This window comes from Hyperolius riggenbachi, chromosome 8 (genome assembly GCF_040937935.1).
Source record: "Hyperolius riggenbachi isolate aHypRig1 chromosome 8, aHypRig1.pri, whole genome shotgun sequence".
Taxonomy (NCBI): domain Eukaryota; kingdom Metazoa; phylum Chordata; class Amphibia; order Anura; family Hyperoliidae; genus Hyperolius; species Hyperolius riggenbachi.
This window is the reverse complement of record NC_090653.1, coordinates 24,222,396-24,247,879: the sequence shown is the minus strand read 5'-3', so window position 1 is coordinate 24,247,879 and position 25,484 is coordinate 24,222,396. Positions and strand designations below refer to the sequence as shown.

Below are 25,484 nucleotides of genomic sequence, written 5' to 3'. Positions count from 1 at the left end.
CAATATGGGAAGTGTCTCCCTGTTGTGGCTGCAGCATTATGGGAAGTATCTCCCTGTTGTCGCTGCTGCATTATGGGAAGGGTCTCCCTGTTGTTGCATTATGGGAAGTGTCTCCCTGTTGTTGCTGCTGCTGCATTATGGGAAGCGTCTCCCTGTTGTTGCTGCTGCATTATGGGAAGCGTCTCCCTGTTGTCACTGCTGCATTATGGGAAGTGTATCCCTGTTGTCGCTGCTGCACTATGGGAAACGTCTCCCTGTTGTTGTTGCTGCTGCATTATGGGAAGTATCTCCCTGTTGTCACTGCTGCATTATGGGAAGCGCCTCCCTGTTGTGGCTGCTGCATTATGGGAACCACCTCCCTGTTGTGGCTGCTGCATTATGGGAAGTGTCTCCCTGTTTTCGCCGCTGCATTATGGAAAGCACCTCCCTGTTGTCTGCTGCATTATGGGAAGTTTTTCCCTGTTGTGGCTGCTGCATTATGGGAAGCGCCTCCCTGTTGTGGCTGCTGCATTATGGGAAGTGTCTCCCTGTTGAGACTGCTGCATTATGGGAAGCGCCTCCCTGTTGTGGCTGCTGCATCATGGAAAGTGTCTACCCGTTGTCACTGCTGCATTATGGGACGCGCCTCCCTGTTGTCTCTGCTGCATTATGGGAAGCGCCTCCCTGTTGTCTCTGCTGCATTATGGGAAGTGTTTCCCTGTTGTGGCTGCTGCATTATGGGAAGTTTCTCCCTGTTGTCGCTGCTGCATTATGGGAAGTATCTCCCTGTTGTTGCTGCTGCATTATGGGAAGTGTTTCCCTGTTGTGGCTGCTGCATTATGGGAAGTTTCTCCCTGTTGTCGCTGCTGCATTATGGGAAGTATCTCCCTGTTGTTGCTGCTGCATTATGGGAAGCGCCTCCCTGTTGTGGCTGCTGCATTATGGGAAGCGTTGTCACTGCTGCATTATGGGAAGCGCCTCTCTGTTGTCTGCTGCATTATGGGAAGTTTTTCCCTGTTGTGGCTGCTGCATTATGGGAAGCGCCTCCCTGTTGTGGCTGCTGCATTATGGGAAGCTCCTCCCTGTTGTGGCTGCTGCATCGTGGGAAGCGTCTACCCGTTGTCACTGCTGCATTATGGGAAGCGCCTCCCTGTTGTCTCTGCTGCATTATGGGAAGCATCTCCCTGTTGTCGCTGCTGCGTTATGGGAAGTATCTCCCTGTTGTAGCTGCTGGATTATGGGAAGTATCTCCCTGTTGTCACTGCTGCATTATGGGAAGTATCTCCCTGTTGTGGCTGCTGCATTATGGGAAGTATCTCCCTGTTGTCTCTGCTGCATTATGGGAAGCATCTCCCTGTTGTTGCTGCTGCATTATGGGAAGCATCTCCCTGTTGTCTCTGCTGCATTATGGGAAGCATCTCCCTGTTGTCGCTGCTGCATTATGGGAAGCATCTCCCTGTTGTCGCTGCTGCATTATGGGAAGTTTCTCCCTGTTGTCGCTGCTGCATTATGGGAAGTTTCTCCCTGTTGTCACTGCTGCATTATGGGAAGTGTCTCCCTGTTGAGGCTGCTGCATTATGGGAAGCGTCTACTTGTTGTCACTGCTGCATTATGGGAAGCACCTCCCTGTTGTGGCTGCTGCATCATGGGAAGCGTCTACCCGTTGTCACTGCTGCATTATGGGAAGTGTCTCCCTGTTGAGACTGCTGCATTATGGGAAGCGCCTCCCTGTTGTCTCTGCTGCATTATGGGAAGCATCTCCCTGTTGTGGCTGCTGCATTATGGGAAGTATCTCCCTGTTGTGGCTGCTGCATTATGGGAAGTATCTCCCTGTTGTTGCTGCTGCATTATGGGAAGCGCCTCCCTGTTGTGGCTGCTGCATTATGGGAAGTATCTCCCTGTTGTTGCTGCTGCATTATGGGAAGCGCCTCCCTGTTGTGGCTGCTGCATTATGGGAAGTATCTCCCTGTTGTTGCTGCTGCATTATGGGAAGCGCCTCCCTGTTGTGGCTGCTGGGTTATGGGAAGTATCTCCCTATTGTCGCCAGGGCTGTGGAGTCGTTACAAAAATCTTCCAACTCCGACTCAGCATGGTCAGCTGCTGTCGCTGTGTGTTTTAGAAAATGTCCCCCTCCAGCTCTAATGGAACCATATTTGCCAGTCTGAGTTCAGGTGTGTTAGAAGGGGTGCACTCCACCTCCCCATTTGTAGAGGAACCTTGCCTTCCATTGTGATTACAGGTGTGTTGCAGAGAATGTTCTCCCCTAGCTGTGAAGAAACTTCACCTGCTGCATTGCAGGAAGCATCTCCCTGTTGTGGCTGCTGCTGCATTATGGGAAGTGTCCCCTGTTGTGGCTGCTGCATTATGGGGAGCGTCTCCCTGTTGTGGCTGTTGCATTATGGGAAGTGTCCCCTGTTGTTGCTGCTGCATTATGGGAAGTGTCTCCCTCTGCTGCATTATGGGAAACGTCTCCCTGCTGTAACTGCTGCATTATGGGAAGTATCTCCCTGTTGTGGCTGCTGCATTGGGGGAAGTATCTCCCTGTTGCTGCTGCATTATGGAAAGTATCTCCCTGTTGTCGCTGCTGCATTGTGGGAAGTGTCTCCCCGTTGTCACTTTTGCAATATGAGAAGCGCCTCCCTGTTGTGGCTGCTGCATTATGGGAAGTATCTCCCTGTTGTCGCTGCTGCATTATGGGAAGTGTCTCCCTGTTGTGGCTGCTGCATTATGGGAAGTATCTCCCTGTTGTTGCTGCTGCATTATGGGAAGCGCCTCCCTGTTGTCGCTGCTGCATTATGGGAAGTATCTCCCTGTTGTAGCTGCTGGATTATGGGAAGTGTCTCCCTGTTGTAGCTGCTGGATTATGGGAAGTGTCTCCCTGTTGTAGCTGCTGGATTATGGGAAGTGTCTCCCTGTTGTAGCTGCTGGATTATGGGAAGTGTCTCCCCGTTGTCACTTTTGCAATATGGGAAGTATCTCCCTGTTGTAGCTGCTGCATTATGGGAAGCGTCTCCCTGCTGTAACTGCTACATTATGGGAAGCACCTCCCTGTTGTGGCTGCTGCATTATGGGAAGTGTCTCCCTGTTGTGGCTGCTGCATTATGGGAAGTATCTCCCTGTTGTAGCTGCTGCATTATGGGAAGTATCTCCCTGTTGTTGCCAGGGCTGTGGAGTCGTTACAAAAATCTTCCGACTCAGACTCCTTGGTTTATGAAACCACGACTCCGACTCCGGATACCCAAAAATGGCTCAGACTCCTCGACTCCGACTCCTTAGTCTAATACTTAACAAGGCTGTAGATATTGTACAAAAATCATCCGACTCCTCAGTTTACGAAACCACGACTCCGGGTGCCCAAAATTGCCCGGACTCCCACTCCACAGCCATGGTTGTTGCAGCTGCATTATGGGAAGCGCCTCCCCGTTGTCGCTGCTGCATTATGGGAAGTGTCTCCCTGTTGTGGCTGCTGCATTATGGGAAGTGTCTCCCTGTTGTGGCTGCTGCATTATGGGAAGTGTCTCCCTGTTGTCACTTTTGCAATATGGGAAGCGCCTCCCTGTTGTCGCTGCTGCATTATGGGAAGTGTCTCCCTGTTGTCACTTTTGCATTATGGGAAGCGCCTCCCTGTTGTCGCTGCTGCATTATGGGAAGTGTCTCCCTGTTGTCACTTTTGCATTATGGGAAGCGCCTCCCTGTTGTCGCTGCTGCATTATGGGAAGTGTCTCCCTGTTGTCACTTTTGCAATATGGGAAGGGTCTCCCTGTTGTCGCTGCTGCATTATGGGAAGTGTCTCCCTGTTGTCACTTTTGCAATATGGGAAGTGTCTCCCTGTTGTGGCTGCTGCATTATGGGAAGTATCTCCCTGTTGTCGCTGCTGCATTATGGGAAGGGTCTCCCTGTTGTTGCATTATGGGAAGCGTCTCCCTGTTGTTGCTGCTGCATTATGGGAAGCGTCTCCCTGTTGTCACTGCTGCATTATGGGAAGTGTATCCCTGTTGTCGCTGCTGCACTATGGGAAGCGTTTCCCTGTTGTTGTTGCTGCTGCATTATGAGAAGTATCTCCCTCTTGTCACTGCTGCATTATGGGAAGCGCCTCCCTGTTGTGGCTGCTGCATTATGGGAAGCACCTCCCTGTTGTGGCTGCTGCATTATGGGAAGTGTCTCCCTGTTTTCGCCGCTGCATTATGGAAAGCACCTCCCTGTTGTCTGCTGCATTATGGGAAGTTTTTCCTTGTTGTGGCTGCTGCATTATGGGAAGCGCCTCCCTGTTGTGGCTGCTGCATTATGGGAAGTGTCTCCCTATTGAGACTGCTGCATTATGGGAAGCGCCTCCCTGTTGTGGCTGCTGCATCATGGAAAGTGTCTACCCGTTGTCACTGCTGCATTATGGGACGCGCCTCCCTGTTGTCTCTGCTGCATTATGGGAAGTGTTTCCCTGTTGTGGCTGCTGCATTATGGGAAGTATCTCCCTGTTGTTGCTGCTGCATTATGGGAAGTGTTTCCCTGTTGTGGCTGCTGCATTATGGGAAGTTTCTCCCTGTTGTCGCTGCTGCATTATGGGAAGTATTTCCCTGTTGTTGCTGCTGCATTATGGGAAGCGCCTCCCTGTTGTGGCTGCTGCATTATGGGAAGTGTTGTCACTGCTGCATTATGGGAAGCGCCTCCCTGTTGTCTGCTGCATTATGGGAAGTTTTTCCCTGTTGTGGCTGCTGCATTATGGGAAGCGCCTCCCTGTTGTGGCTGCTGCATTATGGGAAGCTCCTCCCTGTTGTGGCTGCTGCATCATGGGAAGCGTCTACCCGTTGTCACTGCTGCATTATGGGAAGCACCTCCCTGTTGTCTCTGCTGCATTATGGGAAGCATCTCCCTGTTGTCGCTGCTGCATTATGGGAAGTATCTCCCTGTTGTAGCTGCTGGATTATGGGAAGTATCTCCCTGTTGTCACTGCTGCATTATGGGAAGTATCTCCCTGTTGTGGCTGCTGCATTATGGGAAGTATCTCCCTGTTGTCTCTGCTGCATTATGGGAAGCATCTCCCTGTTGTCGCTGCTGCATTATGGGAAGTTTCTCCCTGTTGTCGCTGCTGCATTATGGGAAGTTTCTCCCTGTTGTCGCTGCTGCATTATGGGAAGTTTCTCCCTGTTGTCACTGCTGCATTATGGGAAGTGTCTCCCTGTTGAGGCTGCTGCATTATGGGAAGCGTCTACTTGTTGTCACTGCTGCATTATGGGAAGCACCTCCCTGTTGTGGCTGCTGCATCATGGGAAGCGTCTACCTGTTGTCTCTGCTGCATTATGGGAAGTGCCTCCCTGTTGTCTCTGCTGCATTATGGGAAGCGCCTCCCTGTTGTCTCTGCTGCATTATGGGAAGCGTCTCCCTGTTGTGGCTGCTGCATTATGGGAAGTATCTCCCTGTTGTGGCTGCTGCATTATGGGAAGCGCCTCCCTGTTGTGGCTGCTGCATTATGGGAAGTATCTCCCTGTTGCTGCTGCATTATGGGAAGCGCCTCCCTGTTGTGGCTGCTGCATTATGGGAAGTATCTCCCTGTTGTTGCTGCTGCATTATGGGAAGCGCCTCCCTGTTGTGGCTGCTGGATTATGGGAAGTATCTCCCTATTGTCGCCAGGGCTGTGGAGTCGTTACAAAAATCTTCCAACTCCGACTCAGACTTCTTGGTTTATGAAACCACGACTCCAACTCCGACTCCGGATACCCAAAAATGGCTCAGACTCCTCGACTCCTTAGTCTAATACTTAAAGTGAACCTCCGGACTAAAAATCGACTCAGCAGCACTGAAAAGGCTTTGTGTTTCTTTAACAGTTTCACAGCATCAGAACTTTGTTTCTCTTATACAAGCCTCATTTTTAGCTGCACAGAAGAAAACTGCCCGGGCTTTTTTCCCCTGGTGCTGTGCAAAGCATGATGGGATTTCTGATTTTGTTGTTCTCGTTCTGCTGTTTTGGTGCAATTTTTTTTTTTTACATTTTGAATTTGACATTTGAAGCCTAGCACGTGCAGCTTGGAGGGGTAATCAGGACACAGGATAGTTGGAACTTTGTCTCCTGCTCCTTGTCACCTCCTTTCAACCAAAAAGATGGCTGCCCCCATGACAAAGATGGCAGCCCCCATGAATCACAAACATTTGCCTGTTCTTTTAAAACAGGGTGGGTAAGAGATTATATTACCTATCTATTCTAATGAACATAACTAATGTAACTTGATGACAGTATGTTTGTTTAGGCTGAAGTTCCCCTTTAACAGGGCTGTAGATTTTGTAGAAAAATCATCCGACTCCGACTCCTCAGTTTACGAAACCACGACTCCGGGTGCCCAAAATTGCCCGGACTCCGACTCCGACTCCACAGCCCTGGTTGTTGCAGGTGCATTATGGGAAGCGCCTCCCTGTTGTGGCTGCTGCATTATGGGAAGCGCCTCCCTGTTGTCGCTGCTGCATTATGGGAAGTATTTCCCTGTTGTAGCTGCTGCATTATGGGAAGTATCTCCCTGTTGTAGCTGCTGGATTATGGGAAGTATCTCCCTGTTGTCGTTGCTGCATTATGGGAAGCGTCTCCCTGTTGTCACTTTTGCAATATGGGAAGCACCTCCCTGTTGTTGCTGCTGCTGCATTATGGGAAGTATCTCCCTGTTGTGGCTGCTGCATTATGGGAAGCGTCTCCCTGTTGTAGTTGCTGCTGCATTATTGGATGCATCTCCCTGTTGTTGCTGCTGCATTGTGGGAAGTATCTCCCTGTTGTGGCTTCTGCATTATGGGAAGCGTCTCCCTGTTGTCGCTGCTGCATTATGGGAAGCGTCTCCCTGTTTTGGATGCTGCATTATGGGAAGTGTCTCCCTGTTGTGGCTGCTGCATTGTGGGAAGTATCTCCCTGTTGTGGCTGCTGCATTATGGGAAGTGTCTCCCTGTTGTGGCTGCTGCATTGTGGGAAGTATCTCCCTGTTGTCGCTGCTGCATTATGGGAAGTATCTCCCTGATTTGGCTGCTGCATTATGGGAAGCGCCTCCCCGTTGTCGCTGCTGCATTATAGGAAGTATCTCCCTGTTGTGGCTGCTGCATTATGGGAAGTATCTCCCTGTTTTCACTGCTGCATTATGGGAAGTGTCTCCCTGTTGTTGCTGCTGCATTATGGGAAGCGTCTCCCTGTTGTTGCTGCTGCATTATGGGAAGCGTCTCCCTGTTGTGGCTGCTGCATTATGGGAAGTATCTCCCTGTTGTCACTGCTGCATTATGGGAAGTGCCTCCCTGTTGTTGCTGCTGCATTATGGGAGGGTCCCCCTGTTGTGGCTGCTGCATTATGGGAAGGGTCTCCCTGTTGTTGCTGCTGCATTATAGGAAGTATCCCCCTGTTGTGGCTGCTGCATTATGGGAAGTATCTCCCTGTTGTAGCTGCTGGATTATGGGAAGTATCTCCCTGTTGTGGCTGCTGCAGTATGGGAAGCGTCTCCCTGTTGGTGCTGCTGCATTATGGGAAGTATCTCCCTGTTGTGGCTGCTGCATTATGGGAAGCGCCTCCCCGTTGTCGCTGCTGCATTATGGGAAGTATCTCCCTGTTGTGGCTGCTGCATTATGGGAAGTGTCTCCCTGTTGTGGCTGCTGCATTATGGGAAGTATCTCCCTGTTGAGGCTGCTGCATTATGGGAAGTATCTCCCTGTTGTAGCTGCTGGATTATGGGAAGTATCTCCCTGTTGTCGCCAGGGCTGTGGAGTCGGTACAAAACTCTTCCAACTCCGACTCAGACTCCTTGGTTTATGAAACCACGACTCCGACTCCGGATACCCAAAAATGGCTCAGACTCCTCGACTCCGACTCCTTAGTCTAATACTCAACAGGGCTGTAGATTTTGTACAAAAATCATCCGACTCCGACTCCTCAGTTTACTCAACCACGACTCCGGGTGCCCAAAATTGGCCGGACTCCGACTCCACAGCCCTGGTTGTCGCTGCTGCATTATGGGAAGCGCCTCCCCGTTGTCGCTGCTGCATTATGGGAAGTATCTCCCCGTTGTCGCTGCTGCATTATGGGAAGTGTCTCCCTACTGAAGCTGCTGCATTATGGGATGCATCTCCCTGTTGTAGCTGCTCCATTATGGGAAGCGTCTCCCTGTTGTGGCTTTTGCATTATGGGAAGTGTCTCCCTGTTGTTGTTGTTGGTGGTGGTGGTGGTGGTGGTTGTGTTGCTGCTGCATTATGGGAAGTGTCCCCTGTTGTTGCTGCTGCATTATGGGAAGGGTCTCCCTGTTGTAGGTGCTGCATTATGGGAAGGGTCTCCCTGTTGTAGGTGCTGCATTATGGGAAGGGTCTCCCTGTTGTAGGTGCTGCATTATGGGAAGGGTCTCCCTGTTGTAGGTGCTGCATTATGGGAAGGGTCTCCCTGTTGTGGCTGCTGCATTATGGGAAGCGTCTCCCTGTTGTGGCTGCTGCATTATAGGAAGGGTCTCCCTGTTGTCGCTGCTGCATTATGGGAAGCGTCTCCCTGTTGTCGGTGCTGCATTATGGGAAACGCCTCCCTGTTGTGGTGGCTGCTGCATTATGGGAAGTGTCTCGTCTCCCTGTTGTCGCTGCTGCATTATGGGAAGTGTCTCGTCTCCCTGTTGTCGCTGCCGCATTATGGGAAGTGTCTCCCTGTTGTTGCTGCTGCATTATGGGAAGCGTCTCCCTGTTGTTGCTGCTGCATTATGGGAAGCGTCTCCCTGTTGTTGCTGCTGCATTATGGGAAGGGTCTCCCTGTTGTTGCTGCTGCATTATGGGAAGCGTCTCCCTGTTGTGGCTGCTGCATTATGTGAAGGTTCTCCCTGGTTTGGCTGCTGCATTATGGGAAGTATCTCCCTGTTGTGGCTGCTGCATTATGGGAAGCGTCTCCCTGTTGTCCCTGCTGCATTATGGGAAGTATCTCCCTGTTGTGGCTGCTGCATTATGGGAAGTTTCTCCCTGTTGTTGCTGCTGCATTATGGGAAGCACCTCCCTGTTGTGGCTGCTGCATTATGGGAAGAGTCTCCCTATTGTCTCTGCTGCATTATGGAAAGTGTCTCCCTTTTGTGGCTGCTGCATTATGGGAAGTGTCTCCCTGTTGTGGCTGCTGCATTATGGGAAGTGTCTCCCTGTTGTGGCTGCTGCATTATGGGAAGTGTCTCCCTGTTGTGGCTGCTGCATTATGGGAAGTGTCTCCCTGTTGTCGCTGCTGCATTATGGGAAGCGCCTCCCCGTTGTGGCTGCTGCATTATGGGAAGTGTCTCCCTGTTGCTGCTGCATTATGGGAAGTGCCTCCCTTTTGTGCCTGCTGCATTATGGGAAGTGTCTCCCTGTTGTTACTGCTGCATTATGAGAAGCGCCTCCCTGTTGTGGCTGCTGCATTATGGGAAGTGTCTCCCTGTTGTCGCTGCTGCATTATGGGAAACGCCTCCCTTTTGTGGCTGCTGCGTTATGGGAAGTGTCTCCCTGTTGTCACTGCTGCATTATGGGAAGCGTCTCCCTGTTGTTGCTGCTGCATTATGGGAAGCATCTCCCTGTTGTGGCTGCTGCATTATGGGAAGAGTCTCCCTGTTGTGGCTGCTGCATTATGGGAAGCGTCTCCCTGTTGTTGCTGCTGCATTATGGGAAGCATCTCCCTGTTGTGGCTGCTGCATTATGGGAAGAGTCTCCCTGTTGTGGCTGCTGCATTATGGGAAACGCCTCCCTGTTGTGGTGGCTGCTGCATTATGGGAAGTGTCTCCCTGTTGTGGCTGCTGCATTATGGGAAGCGATTCCTTGTTGTCATTGCTGTTATGTTGAGAGTAGATCCCCCTTCCTGCTCTCCTGGTGTCACATCAGCTTGGATCATGTTTTCCTGTGGTGAGTGCAGTCACATGTGCAGGATTTGCCCTCTCAGTAATGCTCATTCAGCGTCTGTAATCTGTCATGACACGGGAAGTGTGGAGGAAGCGCTACCGGCTGCACTGCGTCTCACACATCACATGACCGCTCTGCGATACATCTGGTAGCAGCGATACTCCATGTGTCTCCACTTATAGCTGTTGGCCTGTCACTCATTTTATGGCCTTGTTATCACTCTCTGGTGTCCTTCTGGAATCATCTACAAGCGGCTGGTGTTTGTGTTCAGTCATTCACATTCCAGAGCGAAGGACTTCAAAAAAAAAAACCTGCCGCATTTCTGTGACTGTGTCCTCAGAAAGGAGGCGGGTCTGGGGAGCGATGGTGAAATGGCCGTGTGCCCAGGGGGTGATGGGAAATCTGTAGGAAGAAGGAGGGAATTGCCCTCTTTATAATGCCTGGTACACAACATGAGATTACCTGCCAGATCTATTATTTTGAACATGTCCGATCTGACTTCCGAACGATTATTCGATCGTTTTTCCATTCACTTCTATGGAAAATTGAACTAAAATCAGATCAGAACAGTTGGAAATAATCCATTTGGCAATAAATCTGCCTGAAAGTCTTATCATGTGTACCAGGCATAAAGGCCCATACCCACGGGGAGAACAAATGGTCGAAACGTTCAATGGTTGACACTTCTTACCGACTATTGTTTGAAATCACACTGAGAAGAAAAGGAATCCGGGCACCAGCAAGTTTGCATAGCAATCCACCAAATGTTATTGCGTCCCCATCACCAACAGATACATGCAGAATCGCAAATACAACTTGCTTCCTCAGAGACCAAATGTACTCAGCAACGTGAAAAGCAAATTGTTTGAAAATCTGTAGCACAATCGATGGCTGAATTGAATAAGCAAGCGAGCTATGATAGTGCTCTGGCAACGACTGACATGACAGACCGATTTGGCAGATAATCGTTTAATTTTAGCAGTGTGTACAGATCTTTAAACAATGTGTCTGCTAAAGTTTACAGCATTTCCCCCTGCATACTTGATCACTTAGGGCTCTTTCACACTACAAGCAGCGGTAAAAGGCTAAAACGCTGCGTTTTGAAGGCGTTTTAACGCCAACACATAACTATCAATTGTAATGAGAAACGCCGCGGTCAGCCCTAAAAAAAGCTCCTGGGAGCTTCAAAACGCAACGCTCCAAAACGCAGCGTAAAGTGTGAAAGGTAAAATAGAAGTCTAGGGACTTTCATTTTACCTTAAAAAACGCCAACTATAGCCGTGGCGTTAAAACGCCGAAAAAGCCCTCTAGTGTGAAAGGGCCCTTAAAGTGAACCAGAGATGAAGCACCCTCATGTATTTTACCATATATATCAGTGGGAACATTAGAAAAAACACCTACCCTGCTCTCTGTTTCATCCTTCATGGCTCAGCCTGCTTCTTATCAGCCCTGATAAAATCCCAGACTGAGCATTCAGTCTGGCTTTGCTCAGGAATCATTATAGCTGAGTCTGTGTTCTCTGATGTCTTTTCAAGCCCAAGCCTGCCCCCTTCTGGCTCTGCTCAGGAATCATTATAGCTGAGTATCTGCTCTGATGTCTTTTCAAGCCCAAGCCTGCCCCCTTCTGGCTCTGCTCAGGAATCATTATAGCTGAGTATCTGCTCTGATGTCTTTTCAAGCCCAAGCCTGCCCCCTTCTGGCTCTGCTATAATGACTCAGCTATAATGATTCCGGAGCAAAGCCAGACTGAATGCTCAGTCGGGATTTTATTAGAGCTGTTAACAAGCATGCTGAGCAGTGAAGGATGAAACAGAGCAGGGTAGGTGTTTTCTCTAATGTTCCCACTGATATATATGGTTAAATACATGAGGAGACTTCGTCTCTGATCATTGGCAATCCTATCATTGGCAATTCTTGCAGGGAATTGCTGCTGTTCTCATCCCATCGCTAAAAATCTTTTGTATACAGATTGTGGAAACGTCGTTTGATGGCAGTTTCCCGCAATTGTCTTGCAGGTGGAACTAAGCCTTATAAACAAGTATTACTGTGGCTGTAGGGAGTTTTTTATCATGTCGGTACTGTGGATTCAGGTGAAGTCATGCTAAGCCTGGTACACACCTTCAATTTTGATTGGCCAATTTTACCACCTCCATGTAGTAGGAATAGGAATACTGTGAACAGATTGTGTATGTAAACTCTCATACTACATGGAGGTGGTAAAATAGATCAGTGATTGGCCAATTTAAAATGAGATTCGTGTCACCCTGTCAGTCCATTCTCCAGGCAGCAAACCAACGGATATGTAGACTAGCCCCGTGCTTTCCTATAGGTCCGCTTCTCAGAGTATTTTTCAGGGCTGTGGAGTCAATACAAAAATCATCCAACTCGGACTCCTCAGTTTATGAAGCCACCGACTCCGACTCCAGGCACCCAAAATCAGATAAAAGTCTTTGGAAAATGAAAGATCACAGACCAATTTGACCCCTTTCCATGTATTATGAGAGCCATACCTACACAGTCTATTCTATGGAGATGAACTCCCCATCAGATAAAATCTTTTCAAGATGCTGCACACAAAGATGCTGTACACATGCAAAAGATCAGGTCCTGCAAAATGCATTCATAGTCTATATCTGCAGATCTCATACACACCTTGTTTAACGGACAATCTGCAGATCAGATCCACCAGGATGGATCTTTAGATCTGCAGATGATTGTCTGATCTGCAGATGAATGTCCGTTAAACAAGGTGTGTATAAGATCTGCAGAAATCATAGACTATGAATGCATTTTGCAGGAACAGATCTTTTGCAGATACTGATCTGTTGCATGTGTACAGCATCTGTGTGTGCAGCATCTTGCAAAGATTTCTGTCTCATGGGGAGTTCAGCTCCATAGAATAGACTGTGTAGGTATGGCTCTCATACTACATGAAAGGGGGTAACATTGGTCTGTGATCTTTTATTTTCCAAAGACATTTATCTGATGTGTGTACCCACCTTTAGTCTAATACTTACCGACTCCTTAGTCTGATACTCCAGTGTGTTTGACCATTGCGATAGCACAGTGGGGGTTCCCGACTTGCACATTAACCAGCTGAGCGGTCTGGACGAGCCCAGCTCGTCCAGTACCGCCCGAGCCTGCCGCTCAGGCCCTGCTGGGCCGATTTGGCTCAAGTAAAAAGCAGCACACGCAGCCGGCACTTTGCCAGCCGCGTGTGCTGCCTGATCGCCGCCGCTCTGCGGCGGTCCGCCGCGAGCAGCGGCGAAAGAGGGTCCCCCCAGCCGCCTGAGCCCAGCGTAGCCGGAACAAAAAGTTCCGGCCAGCGCTAAGGGCTGGATCGGAGGCGGCTGACGGCAGGACGTCGGCTGACGTCCATGACGTCACTCCGCTCGTCGCTATGGCGACGAGGGAAGCAAAACAAGGAAGGCCGCTCATTGCGGCCTTCTTTGTTTATTCTGGGCGCCGGATGCGATCGGAAGAACGCCTCCGGAGCGCCCTCTAGTGGGCTTTCATGCAGCCAACTTTCAGTTGGCTGCATGAAATAGTTTTTTTTTTTATTAAAAAAAACCCCTCCCGCAGCCTCCCTGGCGATCTTATCAGAACGCCAGGGTGGTTAATAAACGGATAGTGGATGCATTGGCACATCCAATGATATGGCACAGGTCTGCTCCACAGTGTGAGTACATCCAACAGATCTCGAGGGGAGGGGGGGGGGGGTTCCCGAGGCGGGCCTTGGTCAAAGGTCAAATACTTACCTGAGAATTCTGAAACCTCTGGATCCTGTAGAGGCTTCCCATGTCATCCTCCGGTCCACCTCCTGAATCTTCTGCTATGGGTCCCTGTAATTGAACCAGTCGGGGGGTGTAGTGTGCATGCCCGGGTAGCTGACACCTCCTTTCTCACAAGAAATCTTTTCGTTTTCTCAAATAGATCATCAGTTGGGTCTGTAAGGCTGATATTGTGGTAAGACACCTCCCACAGTGTGATGTCATAACCAAGGTCCTGACAGTTTGCGGTCTGTGAACCTCCTTGCATTGTGGGAAATAACAGCTTTTTCCATCTGCCAAGCAAGCAATATCTCCCTCTGTGCATAGAACTCACAGTAACAAACATTCTGTACAGATCACCTGTCAGGACTAAAGATTTCACCACCAGTGATGCATTTCAGAATGTAAATCAGGGAGAGGAAAGATTTTACAATGGGCAAACACTGACTAAATAATCTATAAATGAATATTGTAAAAAATAAAGCATTTTTATTCATTGTTAATTTCACTACAGTTCCTCTTTAAACTTTCCTAGTGGTTCTTGGCACCATGAGCTATCTGGGTATTCTGTAGTTTAGGGTTTTAGTAAGCAAGCACTTCCCAGACCCAGAGGTTCTGATATTTACATGTTAACGTCTCATTCTCTTGGTGCCCGCTGTTTACTGGGATGGTGGAGGCACTTTCTTTTAAATAACTATTATCAAATAAACTGTTCTTCTGTAAGCTCCACATACCTATAGAGCTTTTAGCCAGCAACAATAGAAAGCTTTTCAGAGGTCTCATCACCACCTGTGTGAAAAAATCCTTGTTTACCAGCTGCTTGTCAGGCTAGAGCTATACCATGTAGATAGGTTACACTTCTCTGCCACTATTCACAGAGGAATGAATTACTGTTTGTTTCTGCACTCCCTGCTTTCATATGAGAACAGCTGAGGGATTTTTAGATACAGAGAAGGATCTGAAAAGAAGGACCTGTACTTTTTCTTTACTTGGAAGCTTCCCCCTTGCCCTATTCAGAATCAGATCTCCCTGACTGTAAACTGTTTACACTGCGAGGCAGAGAGAGAGAAATGGGATCAGACACACAGAGCTGCAGCTGATGATTATTTACACACATTTGAAGCTCCCTGCTTTCTATAATTCTAAACACATTTTACTCACAGTATTGCAGCCAGTGAGGACTGTTTATGTATGCTGCATGTGCTGGACACAGTCCTTCATAGTAATGCCCACAGTGAAAACTGTTCTCTGTAAATGTCATATTTTCTTCACATAAAACATGAAAAAAAGCCTTTGTATTGCTGTTTGCTAGTAATTACTGTAAATATATGTGGGCATTAGAATTTTAGTTAACTTTGATAGTTGTCCTTTAATATGCATGCACTTTATTAACGACCTTGAATAAAAATAATCTTACATCTTTCTTCTTGTTTCTTCTGCAGACTGCCCTGGGGAATCATGCCTGAAGTGTGTGGTCTGCGCTCCGAGGGTGGACCGTCAAGGCACAGAAAGATCTCCTGGTAACTCACAGCTCTTCTGAGTAACGACCTTGCATGGGGAAGATTCCGATCCTGAAGCTCACGTCCCGGCCTGGACCTTCTTCACCAAGAATCTGTGCATGGGGTGGCACTGCCAAGCCTCGCCTCAGCAACTGTTGATGTGGGCAGGATGAGTGCTGCGCCATGATGATGGCACGGAAACAAGATGTCCGCGTGCCCACCTATAGCATCAGCGTGGTGGGCCTGTCAGGCACCGAAAAGGAGAAAGGCCAGTGCGGCATCGGAAAGTCGTGTTTGTGCAACCGCTTCATACGACCTAGTGCAGATGACTTCCACCTGGACCACACATCCGTCCTTAGCACTAGTGACTTTGGGGGCCGCGTGGTCAACAATGACCACTTCCTGTACTGGGGTGAGATTACCCGCCAGCTGGAGGACTGTGTGGAATGTAAGGTGCATGTGGTAGAACAAACAGAATTCATAGATGACCAGACCTTCCAGCCTCATCGCAGCACAGCTCTGCAGCCTTACATCAAGCGAGCTGCCTCTACTAAACTGGCCTCAGCCGAGAAACTCATGTACTTCTGCACGGACCAATTGGGCCTGGAACAAGACTTTGAGCAGAAGCAGATGCCCGAGGGCAAGCTGCAGGTGGATGGCTTTCTGCTGTGTGTGGACGTCAGCCGTGGCATGAACAGGAACTTTGACGACCAACTAAAATTTGTCACCAACTTGTACACCCAGTTGGCCAAGACCAAGAAACCCATCGTGCTTGTTTTAACCAAGGTCGATGAAGGCGTTGAACGCTACATTCGCGATGCTCATGCTTTTGCACTCAACAAAAAGAACTTACAGATGGTGGAAACGTCTGCCCGATCCAATGTTAACGTGGAGTTAGCTTTTACTGCCCTGATCCAGCTCATCGATAAAAGCCGGGGAAAGTCCAAAATCATTACGTACTTTGAGGCGTTAAAGCAGCAGAGTCAGCAGATCGCGGCGGCCAAGGACAAATACGAATGGCTGGTGGGACGCATTGTTAAGTCTCACAATGAGAACTGGCTTACTGTTAGTCGGCGCATGCAAAGCAGTAGCGAATATCAAGACTACGTTTACCTAGAGGGCACGGACAAAGCCAAGAAACTTTTCCAGCAACACATTCAACGGCTCCGACAGGACCACATCGATCGGCGCCGCAAGGTCTACTTATCTGTTCTACCACGTGCTTTAGAAGCCCTTGTGCCTGACCTGGAGGAAATAGATCGCCTTAAATGGCCCAAAGTAGCCAGTCTATTGGAGACAAAACCTGGCTTCTCCCAGTGGTTTGTAGTTCTCGAGGACATCCCTTGGGACCTGACAAGCCACATAGACAACTTGGAAGATGACCGAATACCTTACGATATGCTGGAGACCCAACCAGCCACTGAGGTGTATTTTTCTTACCTGGAAAGACTGAGGAACGCAAGGAAAAAGGAAGAAATGAAAAGAGACTTCAAAGACAAACTAAGTTTATCTCCATTTATCACCCCGGGAAAGCCCTGGGAAGAGGCTCGTAGCTTCATCATGAGTGAGGAGTTGTATCAGTGGCTGGAGGAGTCTGTCTACATGGACATTTATAGTAAACATCAGAAAGAGATCATAGACAAAGCCAAGGAAGACTTCCAGGAGTTGCTGCTAGAGTATTCCGAGCTCTTCTACGAGTTGGAATTAGATGCCAAACCCAGCAAAGAGAAAATGGGAGTGATTCAGGAAGTTCTTGGTGAGGAGCAACGCTTCAAAGCTCTGCAAAAGCTGCAAGCAGATAGAGATGCCCTAATTCTCAAACACATTCACTTTGTCTATCACCCCACTAAAGATACTTGTCCGAGCAACCCAGCATGCGCAGACACAAAGATCGAACAACTTCTCTGTTCTAGGTGCACTTACCCATACGACCGCATTTTTAAAGACCCCAATGTGGATAGGATAAATTTAGTGATTCTTGGTAAAGATGGACTGGCACGAGAACTTGCCAACGAAATCCGTGCCCTGTGCACAAACGACGATAAGTATGTTGTGGATGGGAAGATGTATGAATTATACTTGCGTCCCATCGAAGGCAACGTTCGACTCCCCGTCAACTCATTCCAGACCTCAACGTTCATGCCCCATGGATGCCTCTGTCTATACAACTCCAAAGAGTCCCTCTCCTACGTGTTAGATAGTATTGAGAAGAGTCGCGAGTCCAGTTTAGGGAGAAAAGAAAACCACTTGCTTAACTTACCTCTAACATTAATCCTGGTTAACCGGAGGGGGGATACAGGGGGAGAAACTGCACAGAGCCTCATTCAACAGGGCAGAGAGGTAGCCAACAGGTTACAGTGCGTCTTCTTAGACGCGGCATCAACTGGCTTGGGTTATGGTCGTAACATAAACGAGAAACAGATTAGCCAGATCCTGCGTGTCCTCCTCGAGTCCAAACGACATTTGAACGTTGTTAGCACCACGCCAAGCATCAAGGATCTGGTGGATTGCGATCTGAGGATTGTCATGTGTCTCATGTGCGGAGATAACTTTAACGTGGAGGATGTTCTGAACGTACTCAAGCCACACACTTATCGCCCATCACAGTTTGGACAAGGGGGATCTGTATTACTCGATTTGCTCATTGGTAGTCAGAAGCGCCGCCTGGAACTGCTCGTCTTGTCTTACCATGCCTCCTTCAACATTCGCAAGACACGACTGGTACACGGCTACATGGTTTTCTACGCTGCCAAGCGCCGTGCCTCACTGGCCATGCTGCGTGCCTTTCTAGGGGAAGTCCAGGATATTGTCCCTGTTGAGCTTATAGCTGTAACAGAGGGTCCATTAACTGTGCTGGATAATGTAACCAGGGACCAACTGGCAGAAGGAGAGGAGATAGCACAGGACATTGACGGCAAATTCATAATGTTACCTTGTGGTCCAGGGCAAGCCAAGATGGACATGTTCTACCCTTTCTTCAAGGAAGTGACTGAGAGAAAAGTAATCATTGAAGCCTCACACATGTATGATAACACAGCAGAAGCATGTAGCACTACAGAAGAGGTCTTTAGCTCACCCCGTGCCGGGTCTCCACTCTGCAATTCTCACTTGCCTGATTCCGAGGATGACTTAGACCCATCTCCTCAGCACATTCTGTCTAGGGATGACCTGAGCATTGCTGCACCCACTAGAGACCATTCTAAATTGACCAGAGAACTGGAAGACAATGAGAACCTTCCCTTTATCTCTGTCGTGAGCACCTTAGAGAGCAAATTCAACAACAAGGTACCTCCACCCCTCAAACCAAAGCCCCTAATCCCATTTGATATTTCCAAGCCAGATCTGTCTTACTTAGATCCTGGCTCCCGAGACGGCCACAGGAGGTCCTTGACGTCCATCACCTGGCCCCCAACAGAAGCCTTCGACCCCTCGGACTATGCCGAGCCCATGGATTCTGTGGTAAAGCCCAGGAACCAAGAGGAGAACATTTACTCAGTGCCTCACGACAGCACTCAAGGTAAAATCATTACCATCCGCAACACTAACAAGCCACAGTCCAACGGTAGCGGCAACGGTTCTGATAGTGACATGGACACAAACTCTCTGGAGCGAGCACGGAAAGCTTCCATAGTGACCAAACCAGTCCTGTACCGGACCAAGTGTGCCAAACTCGGCAAGTTTTCCAGCTATCGAAGCAGCCTGAGCGTAGGCAGCGACGATGAACTGGGAGTAAGGAGGGAGGAAGAAAAGACTGGAACCCAGGGAACAAAGGGAGACAACACTACAAATTCCTTTGAGGCTGATGGGGAAGATCCACGAAAGAGGAACATTCTCAGGAGCCTAAGAAGGACCACTAAGGTAAGACCTGGCATATCTGTGCTTTGTGTTAGAATTTTACACCTAATATGATGTAACAAAGCCTCGAATGGGAGATTTTACTAAAAGAAACAAGAAAGCAAGGTGAAGATGTTACACTCTAATCCTCCAGCCATGGGAAAATAAATTAATTATAATTTCGTAAAGCACACCTGAAGTGAGAAGGCTATGGAGGCTGCCATATTTATTTCCTTTTAAGTAATGCTAATTGCCCGGCTGTCTTGCTGATCCTCTGCCTCTAATACTTTTAGCATATGCAGGTCAGATGTTTGGGACTGGATTAGCTGCATGCTTGTTTCAGGTGTGTGTGATTCAAACACTACTGCGGCCAAATAGATCAGCAGGGCTGCCAGGCAACTGGTATTGTTTAGAAGGAAATAAATGTCATCCTCCGTATCACTCTCTCTCTTCGAGTGTACTTTAAAGGACACCCGAGGCGAAAATAAACTAATGAAATAAACAATTTGTATCCATCTTCCGTCTCCTAAAAATGACTTTTTAAGATATTCCACAGTTTTATTTTATGTTTAAATCTACTTTTTAAGTTTTAACTGTTTTATTGTTTTTGCTCAATGACACGTTCATTGAAGTATGCCAGAGCTAAAATCTATGAACTATTGACCCTTTCTATCTTTCCTGCTCTCAGAAGCCATTTTCTGCTAGGAAAGTGTTTTATAGTTTGAGTTTCTTATCAGTGAGAGTCACACTGTAGTCTCTACCTGTCTGAGTCAGGACTGAGTCAGCCACTTACATACCTGATATTTAACTCTTTCATGCAGAGAAAGAAAAAAAGGAACACAGCCTAGTTATTTGTGTGCTAGGCACTGTACATACACATGTCTATCTCATCATGGCACTTCGGGTATCCTTTAACCTCCTGAGCGGTATGGATGAGCTCAGCTTGTCCATTACCGCCGGAGGGGATGCATGGCCCAGGGAGATTTTTTTTTTTACTTTTTGTACTAGCACTTGGCTAGCTACATGTGTTGCCCGATTGCCGCCACTCCCCACCTGATCGCTGTGATTGCCGGGGTTATACGTACCGCGTTAATCCTCCCAGAGCTGCGCTGGTTATTGATATCCCTTTCACTGTAGCTCTGTCTGATGAAATGCTCGTTGAGATGCTAAAAATGCATATTTTATGCAAAATTATGGAGCTGGGAAATGGCACAGGGTTGCATTTGATTGGCCCGTTTCAAGCTTCATAAAGGTGCCTTAAAAAGAGGGAAGAGACGTATTGAGGTTGCCATATATGTTTCCCTTTAAACGATACCAGTTGCCTGGCTGCCCTGCTGATCTTTTTGGCTGCAGTAGTGTCTGAATAACACCAGAAACAAGCATGCAGCTAATCTTGTCAGATCTGACATTAAAGGGAACCTTAACTGAGAGTGATATGGATGTTTCCTGTTAAACAATACCAGTTGCCTGGCAGTCCAGCTGATCTCTGTGGCTGCAATAGTGGCTGAATCACACCCTGAAACAAGCATGCAGCTAATCCAGTCTAACTTCAGTCAGAGCACCTGATCTGCATGCTTGTTGAGGGGCTGTGGCTGAAAGTATTAGAGACACAGGATCAGCAGGAGAGTCGGGCAGCTGGTATTATTTTAAAAGGAAAAATCCATATCCTTGTCAGTTTAGGTTCCCTTTAATGTCAGAAACACCTGATCTGCTGCATGCTTGTTCAGGGGTGATGGCTAAATGTATTAGAGGCAGAGGATCAGCAGGGCTGCCAGGCAACTGGTATTGTTTAAAAAAAGAAATAAATATGGCAGCCTCCATATCCCTCTCACCTTGGGAACCCTTTAAATCTGCATGAACTTGTAGTTTGAATCTGATTGACCATCCCTGATTGACCATACCTGGTGCAGACGATGCAATTTTCCCATCAGATCGACTGGTTGATCGGTTTCTGGCTTATCCGATCTGCTCTCAGTTTAGGAAGAGATCGATTTTTGTGCAGTACTGATCTTAAAATCGATCCTGTTTGGACATGCCGGAAATTATAAATTGATCAGACGGAAAAATTGCATTGTGTGTATCAGCCCGAATGAGAATCATTCTCCCACATTGGAGAATAGGTTAGGTCACAGGTAGGTCATAATACAGCCCAACATACAGCAGTCATTCAAAATGAACGTCCTCTCTCCTCTGAAAGATAAGCATCAGCATAATAACCTTTAAAGAAAAACATCTGGCTGTGATACAAATCCTGCCATAAATCTGCTGTGTATCTACTTCCTGTTTTTATGGAAGCAGACGTAGGGCTAACATAATGTTTACAAATTAGCTGCGCTGCCATGGCTGAAGAGATTCCTGAGCTGACACAGCTGAGAGATCAAATTACAGTTGTGATTAGTTACAGATGAGTTGGAATTAGACAGGCTAAACTCTCTAAATACATACAGGGTACATTTCTCTGTTTTCCTTCTGTTCTGTGCAAGAGTTCAGGTCCACTTTAAAGAGAATCTGTACTGTCCGATTTGTACAATAAAAAACATACCAATCGAGTTACTGTGATCTCCTGGATCCCTCTTTGCCGTTTCTGCCTCGATCCTAGCTTTTAATCGCCAGTTTTAGGCAGTGTTTACAAACAAAAAACAAGGCCGCAAACCAGGAAGTGATGTATGTGTGTATATATCATGTTACAGTATACTACAAGTTTTTATTACATAGGGAATTATCTGCACTCCAGTCAGGGATTCTCAGTTTCTCAGCTTGACAAGCTGAAACAGAGCAGAGACCTGTCTGTGAGGGATAAACAGAGCCTGTAGGGGCCGTGCGTAACTTCTCCCTATCACAGCAGAGGCAGCACATTTCTCACTGGGCCGACAAAGGAAAGAAGATTAGATATATTGCTGCAACTAGAAAAGGCTGCAGTAATCCACAGCACATTAGAACAGGTATAGGAACTTGTAGGATAGAAAAAAATAAGGCTGAAAATGTTGTTACAGTCTCTTTAACCACTTAAGCCCAACTGGACGAGATTTCTCGTCCAGTTGGGCTGCGCGCACTCCCGCGGGTCGCGCGCGCTCCCGCGGGGCCCCCCGTGCGCGCCCCCGCTGCTGCCCGCTAGCCCACCGATCAGTGAAAGGGATTATAAATCCCTTTCGCTGATCAGACCCCCCCGGAGAAAAGCCGACAGCATCTCTTCAGATGCTGCGGCTTTTCTGAGCTCTGGGCTCCTTTCTTCTGCCTGGGAGCGAGATCGATCGCTCCCAGGACTTTTTGATTCTGGCCATCTTGTGGCCAAATAGCAAATTACACCTGAAAATTTTTTTTTTTCAAATTAAACATATAAATATATTAAAAAAAACCCTGTTTACCTCCCACACCAAAAATACCCACATACAAGTTTAAATTAAAAAAAAAAAAAAAAATTACAGTAATAAAAAAAAAAAAAACATAAATAGTTACCTAAGGGTCTGAACTTTTTAAATATGCATGTCAAAGGAGTATATCAATATGATTTAATAAATTATGGGCTTCTAAACAGTGATGGACGCAAAACGGAAAAAATGCACCTTTATTTCCAAATAAAATATTGTCGCCATACATTGTGATAGGGACATAATTTTAACGGTGAAATACCCGGGGCATATGGGCAAATACAATACGTGAGTTTTAATTATGGAGGCGTGTATTATTTTAAAACTATAATGGCTGAAAACTGAGAAATAATGAATTTTTTCCATTTTTTTCTTATTCTTCCTGTTAAAATGCATTTACAGTAAAGTGGCTCTTAGCAAAATATACCACCCACAGAAAGCCTAATTGGTGGCGGAAAAAACAAGATATAGATCAATTAATTGTGATGAGTAGTGATAAAGTTATTGGCAAATGAATGGGGGGTGAAAGTTGTTCGGATGTAAAAAAATTTCAACCCTTCGGGCTTAAGTGGTTAAAGAGGCTGTTTGGACAGAAAATGTAAATATTTTTCTTTTCAATTCTGCAGACTACCAGGTATTATTTATTTTGAGATGGACAATACAGATTATATGCAGTGGGTTTGCCCAATTCTAAGCTGCAGTAAATATATCAGGCTTCCTTTTTTTAAAAAATAAAATTCTTCCAGTGTTACACTGCCCTAACTGCTGTATTCAAATACTGCTTGGCTGAAACTCCTTTTTCTCTTCCTTATGCTTCATACACACTTGAGATAAGTCTTTTGAAAATGAAAGATCACAGACCAATTTTACCCCCTTCCATGTAGTATGAGAACCATACCTACACAGTCTATTCTATGGAGCTGCACTCCCCATCAGATAAAATCTTTGCAAGATGCTGTACACAAAGATGCTGTACACATTCAACAGATCAGTATCTGCAAAAGATCTGTTCCTGCAAAATATCCATTCCTGCAAATTGCATTCATAGTCTATGAGATCTGCAGATCCTCATACACACCTGGTTTAAAGGTGCATACACACATCAGACTATAGTCTTTGGAAACTGAAAGATCACAGACCAATCTTACCACCTTTCATGTAGTGTGAGAGCCATTAACTGACATTCATCTGCAGATCTGAAAATCCATCCTGGTGGATCTGATCTGCAGATGAATGTCAGTTAAATCATGTGTGTATGATGATCTGCAGATCTTATAGACTATCATTGCAATTTGCAGGAACGGATCTTTGGCAGGAACAGATCTTTTGCAGATACTGAGCTTTTGTGTCTGTACAGCATCTGTGTGTGCAGCATCTTGCAAAGATTTGTATCTGATGGGGAGTGCAGCTCCATAGAAAAGACTGTGTAGGAATGGCTCTCATACTACATGGAAGGGGGTAAGATTTCTGTCTGATGGGGAGCGCAGCTCCATAGAATAGACTGTGTAGGTATGGCTCTCATACTACATGGAAGGGGGTAAGATTTCTGTCTGATGGGGAGTGCAGCTCCATAGAATAGACTGTGTAGGTATGGCTCTCATACTACATGGAAGGGGGTAAGATTTCTGTCTGATGGGGAGTTCAGCTCCATAGAAAAGACTGTGTAGGTATGGCTCTCATACTACATAAAGGGTGGTAAGATTGGTCTGTGATCTTTCAGTTTCCAAAGACTATAGTCTGATGTGTGTATGAGCCTTCACAGACAATAATCTGCAGATCAGATCCACCAGGATGGATTTTCAGATCTGCAGATGATTATGATGGGACTTCTGCCAGCCCTCTGCAGCCGACCTGTGCCCTCGCAGTTCTGGACCGATCCTCGTTTCCTCCGCCGCGGCTCACTTTATTTCCAGTAATGGAGGTTGGTCGTAGCCGGTCAGGAGCTGATTTTGTTGGCTCCTCACCTTGTGATTGGCAGTGATTGGCTCACATTGATAACCGGGTCTGGAGCCAGTGAAATCTGCTTCTGATCGGCTCATGGAGCTCTATTGTCATACCAACTGGAGAGCAAGTGCACTGCAGCAACGGGAGAGTGACTTAAACGGCGAGAGAGACGGGTCTGTGCTGTTTAGTGTCAGTGAGGCCATGTTTTTTTTTTTTTGGGGGGGGGGGGGGGGGGGGGGTGTTATCAGAAAAGTTTCTGGTCCTTAAAGGGAAGGTCGAGGGTAAAAAAATAAACAAAAATCAACTTACTTGGGGCTTTCTCCAGCCCCTGGTTGCCGTTCTGTGCCCTCACCGCAGCTCCGGTGGCTCCTGGTCTCCTCCTGTGCAGAGGCTGACCTTGCCAGGTCACAGTGGAACGCAGCTAGGCCTCTGATATTAGAGGGGAGCCCGGGCCACTGGCAGGGAGCGGAGCTGCGGCGAGGGCATAGTACGGCTGCCAGAGGCTGGAGGAAGCCCGAGATGAGTTGATTTTTGTTTATTTTTTACCCTGGATGCGTCCTTAGGGAATCTAAACTGAGAAGGATAGGGATTTTTCCTTTCTAAAATACCAGTTGCCTGACTCTCCTGCTGATCCTGTGTCTGCAATACTTTTAGATCTAGATCCTGAACAAGCATGCAGATCAGGTGTTCTGACTGAAGTCAGACTGGATTAGCTGCATGCTTGTTTCAGGTGTGTGATTCAGCCACTACTGCAGCCAAAGAGATCAGCAGGACTGCCAGGCAACTGGTATTGTTTAAAAGTAAACATCCATATCCTTCTGTTTAGGTTCCCTTTAAAGGACAGTTGCCTGGCAGTCCTGCTGATCTTTCATGCATCTGTTGTGTCTGAATCGCGCACCTGAAACAAGCATGACTTCAAATTTAATTCAAACACTTGATCTGCTGCATGCTTGTTCAGGGTCTGTTACTAAAAGTATTAGAGGCAGAGGATCAGCAGGATAGCCAGGCAATGTGCATCCTTTAAAAGGAAATAAATATGGCATCCTCGATATCCCTCTCACTTCAGTTGTGCGTTAATGACTGTAGAATACCCAAGCAGCTCGGGGTGACACAGAACCTCTAGGAAAGTATAGGGGACTAAAAGAGACTGAAAGCCCTCCTACTAAAAAGCAACGGTCAGAGTAATTTGTCTTCTTAAAACAGAAGGTATTTGAAATATTTTGTCTTTGAGCGACTGTGGTCTCCCACAA

At 47.4% G+C, this 25,484-nt stretch overlaps 1 protein-coding gene across 1 annotated transcript in view; it reads left to right on the top strand.

Moving 5' to 3' along the window:
- The window catches only part of ARHGAP35 (Rho GTPase activating protein 35), a 61,768-nt gene that overhangs the window by 12,318 nt on the left and 23,966 nt on the right, over window positions 1-25,484 (top strand). The window contains exon 2 of the mRNA XM_068250077.1: window positions 15,032-18,946. Coding sequence (XP_068106178.1) covers window positions 15,272-18,946 — 3,675 coding nt within the window. The 5' untranslated portion in view covers window positions 15,032-15,271. The remainder of the gene's footprint in view (window positions 1-15,031; window positions 18,947-25,484) is intronic.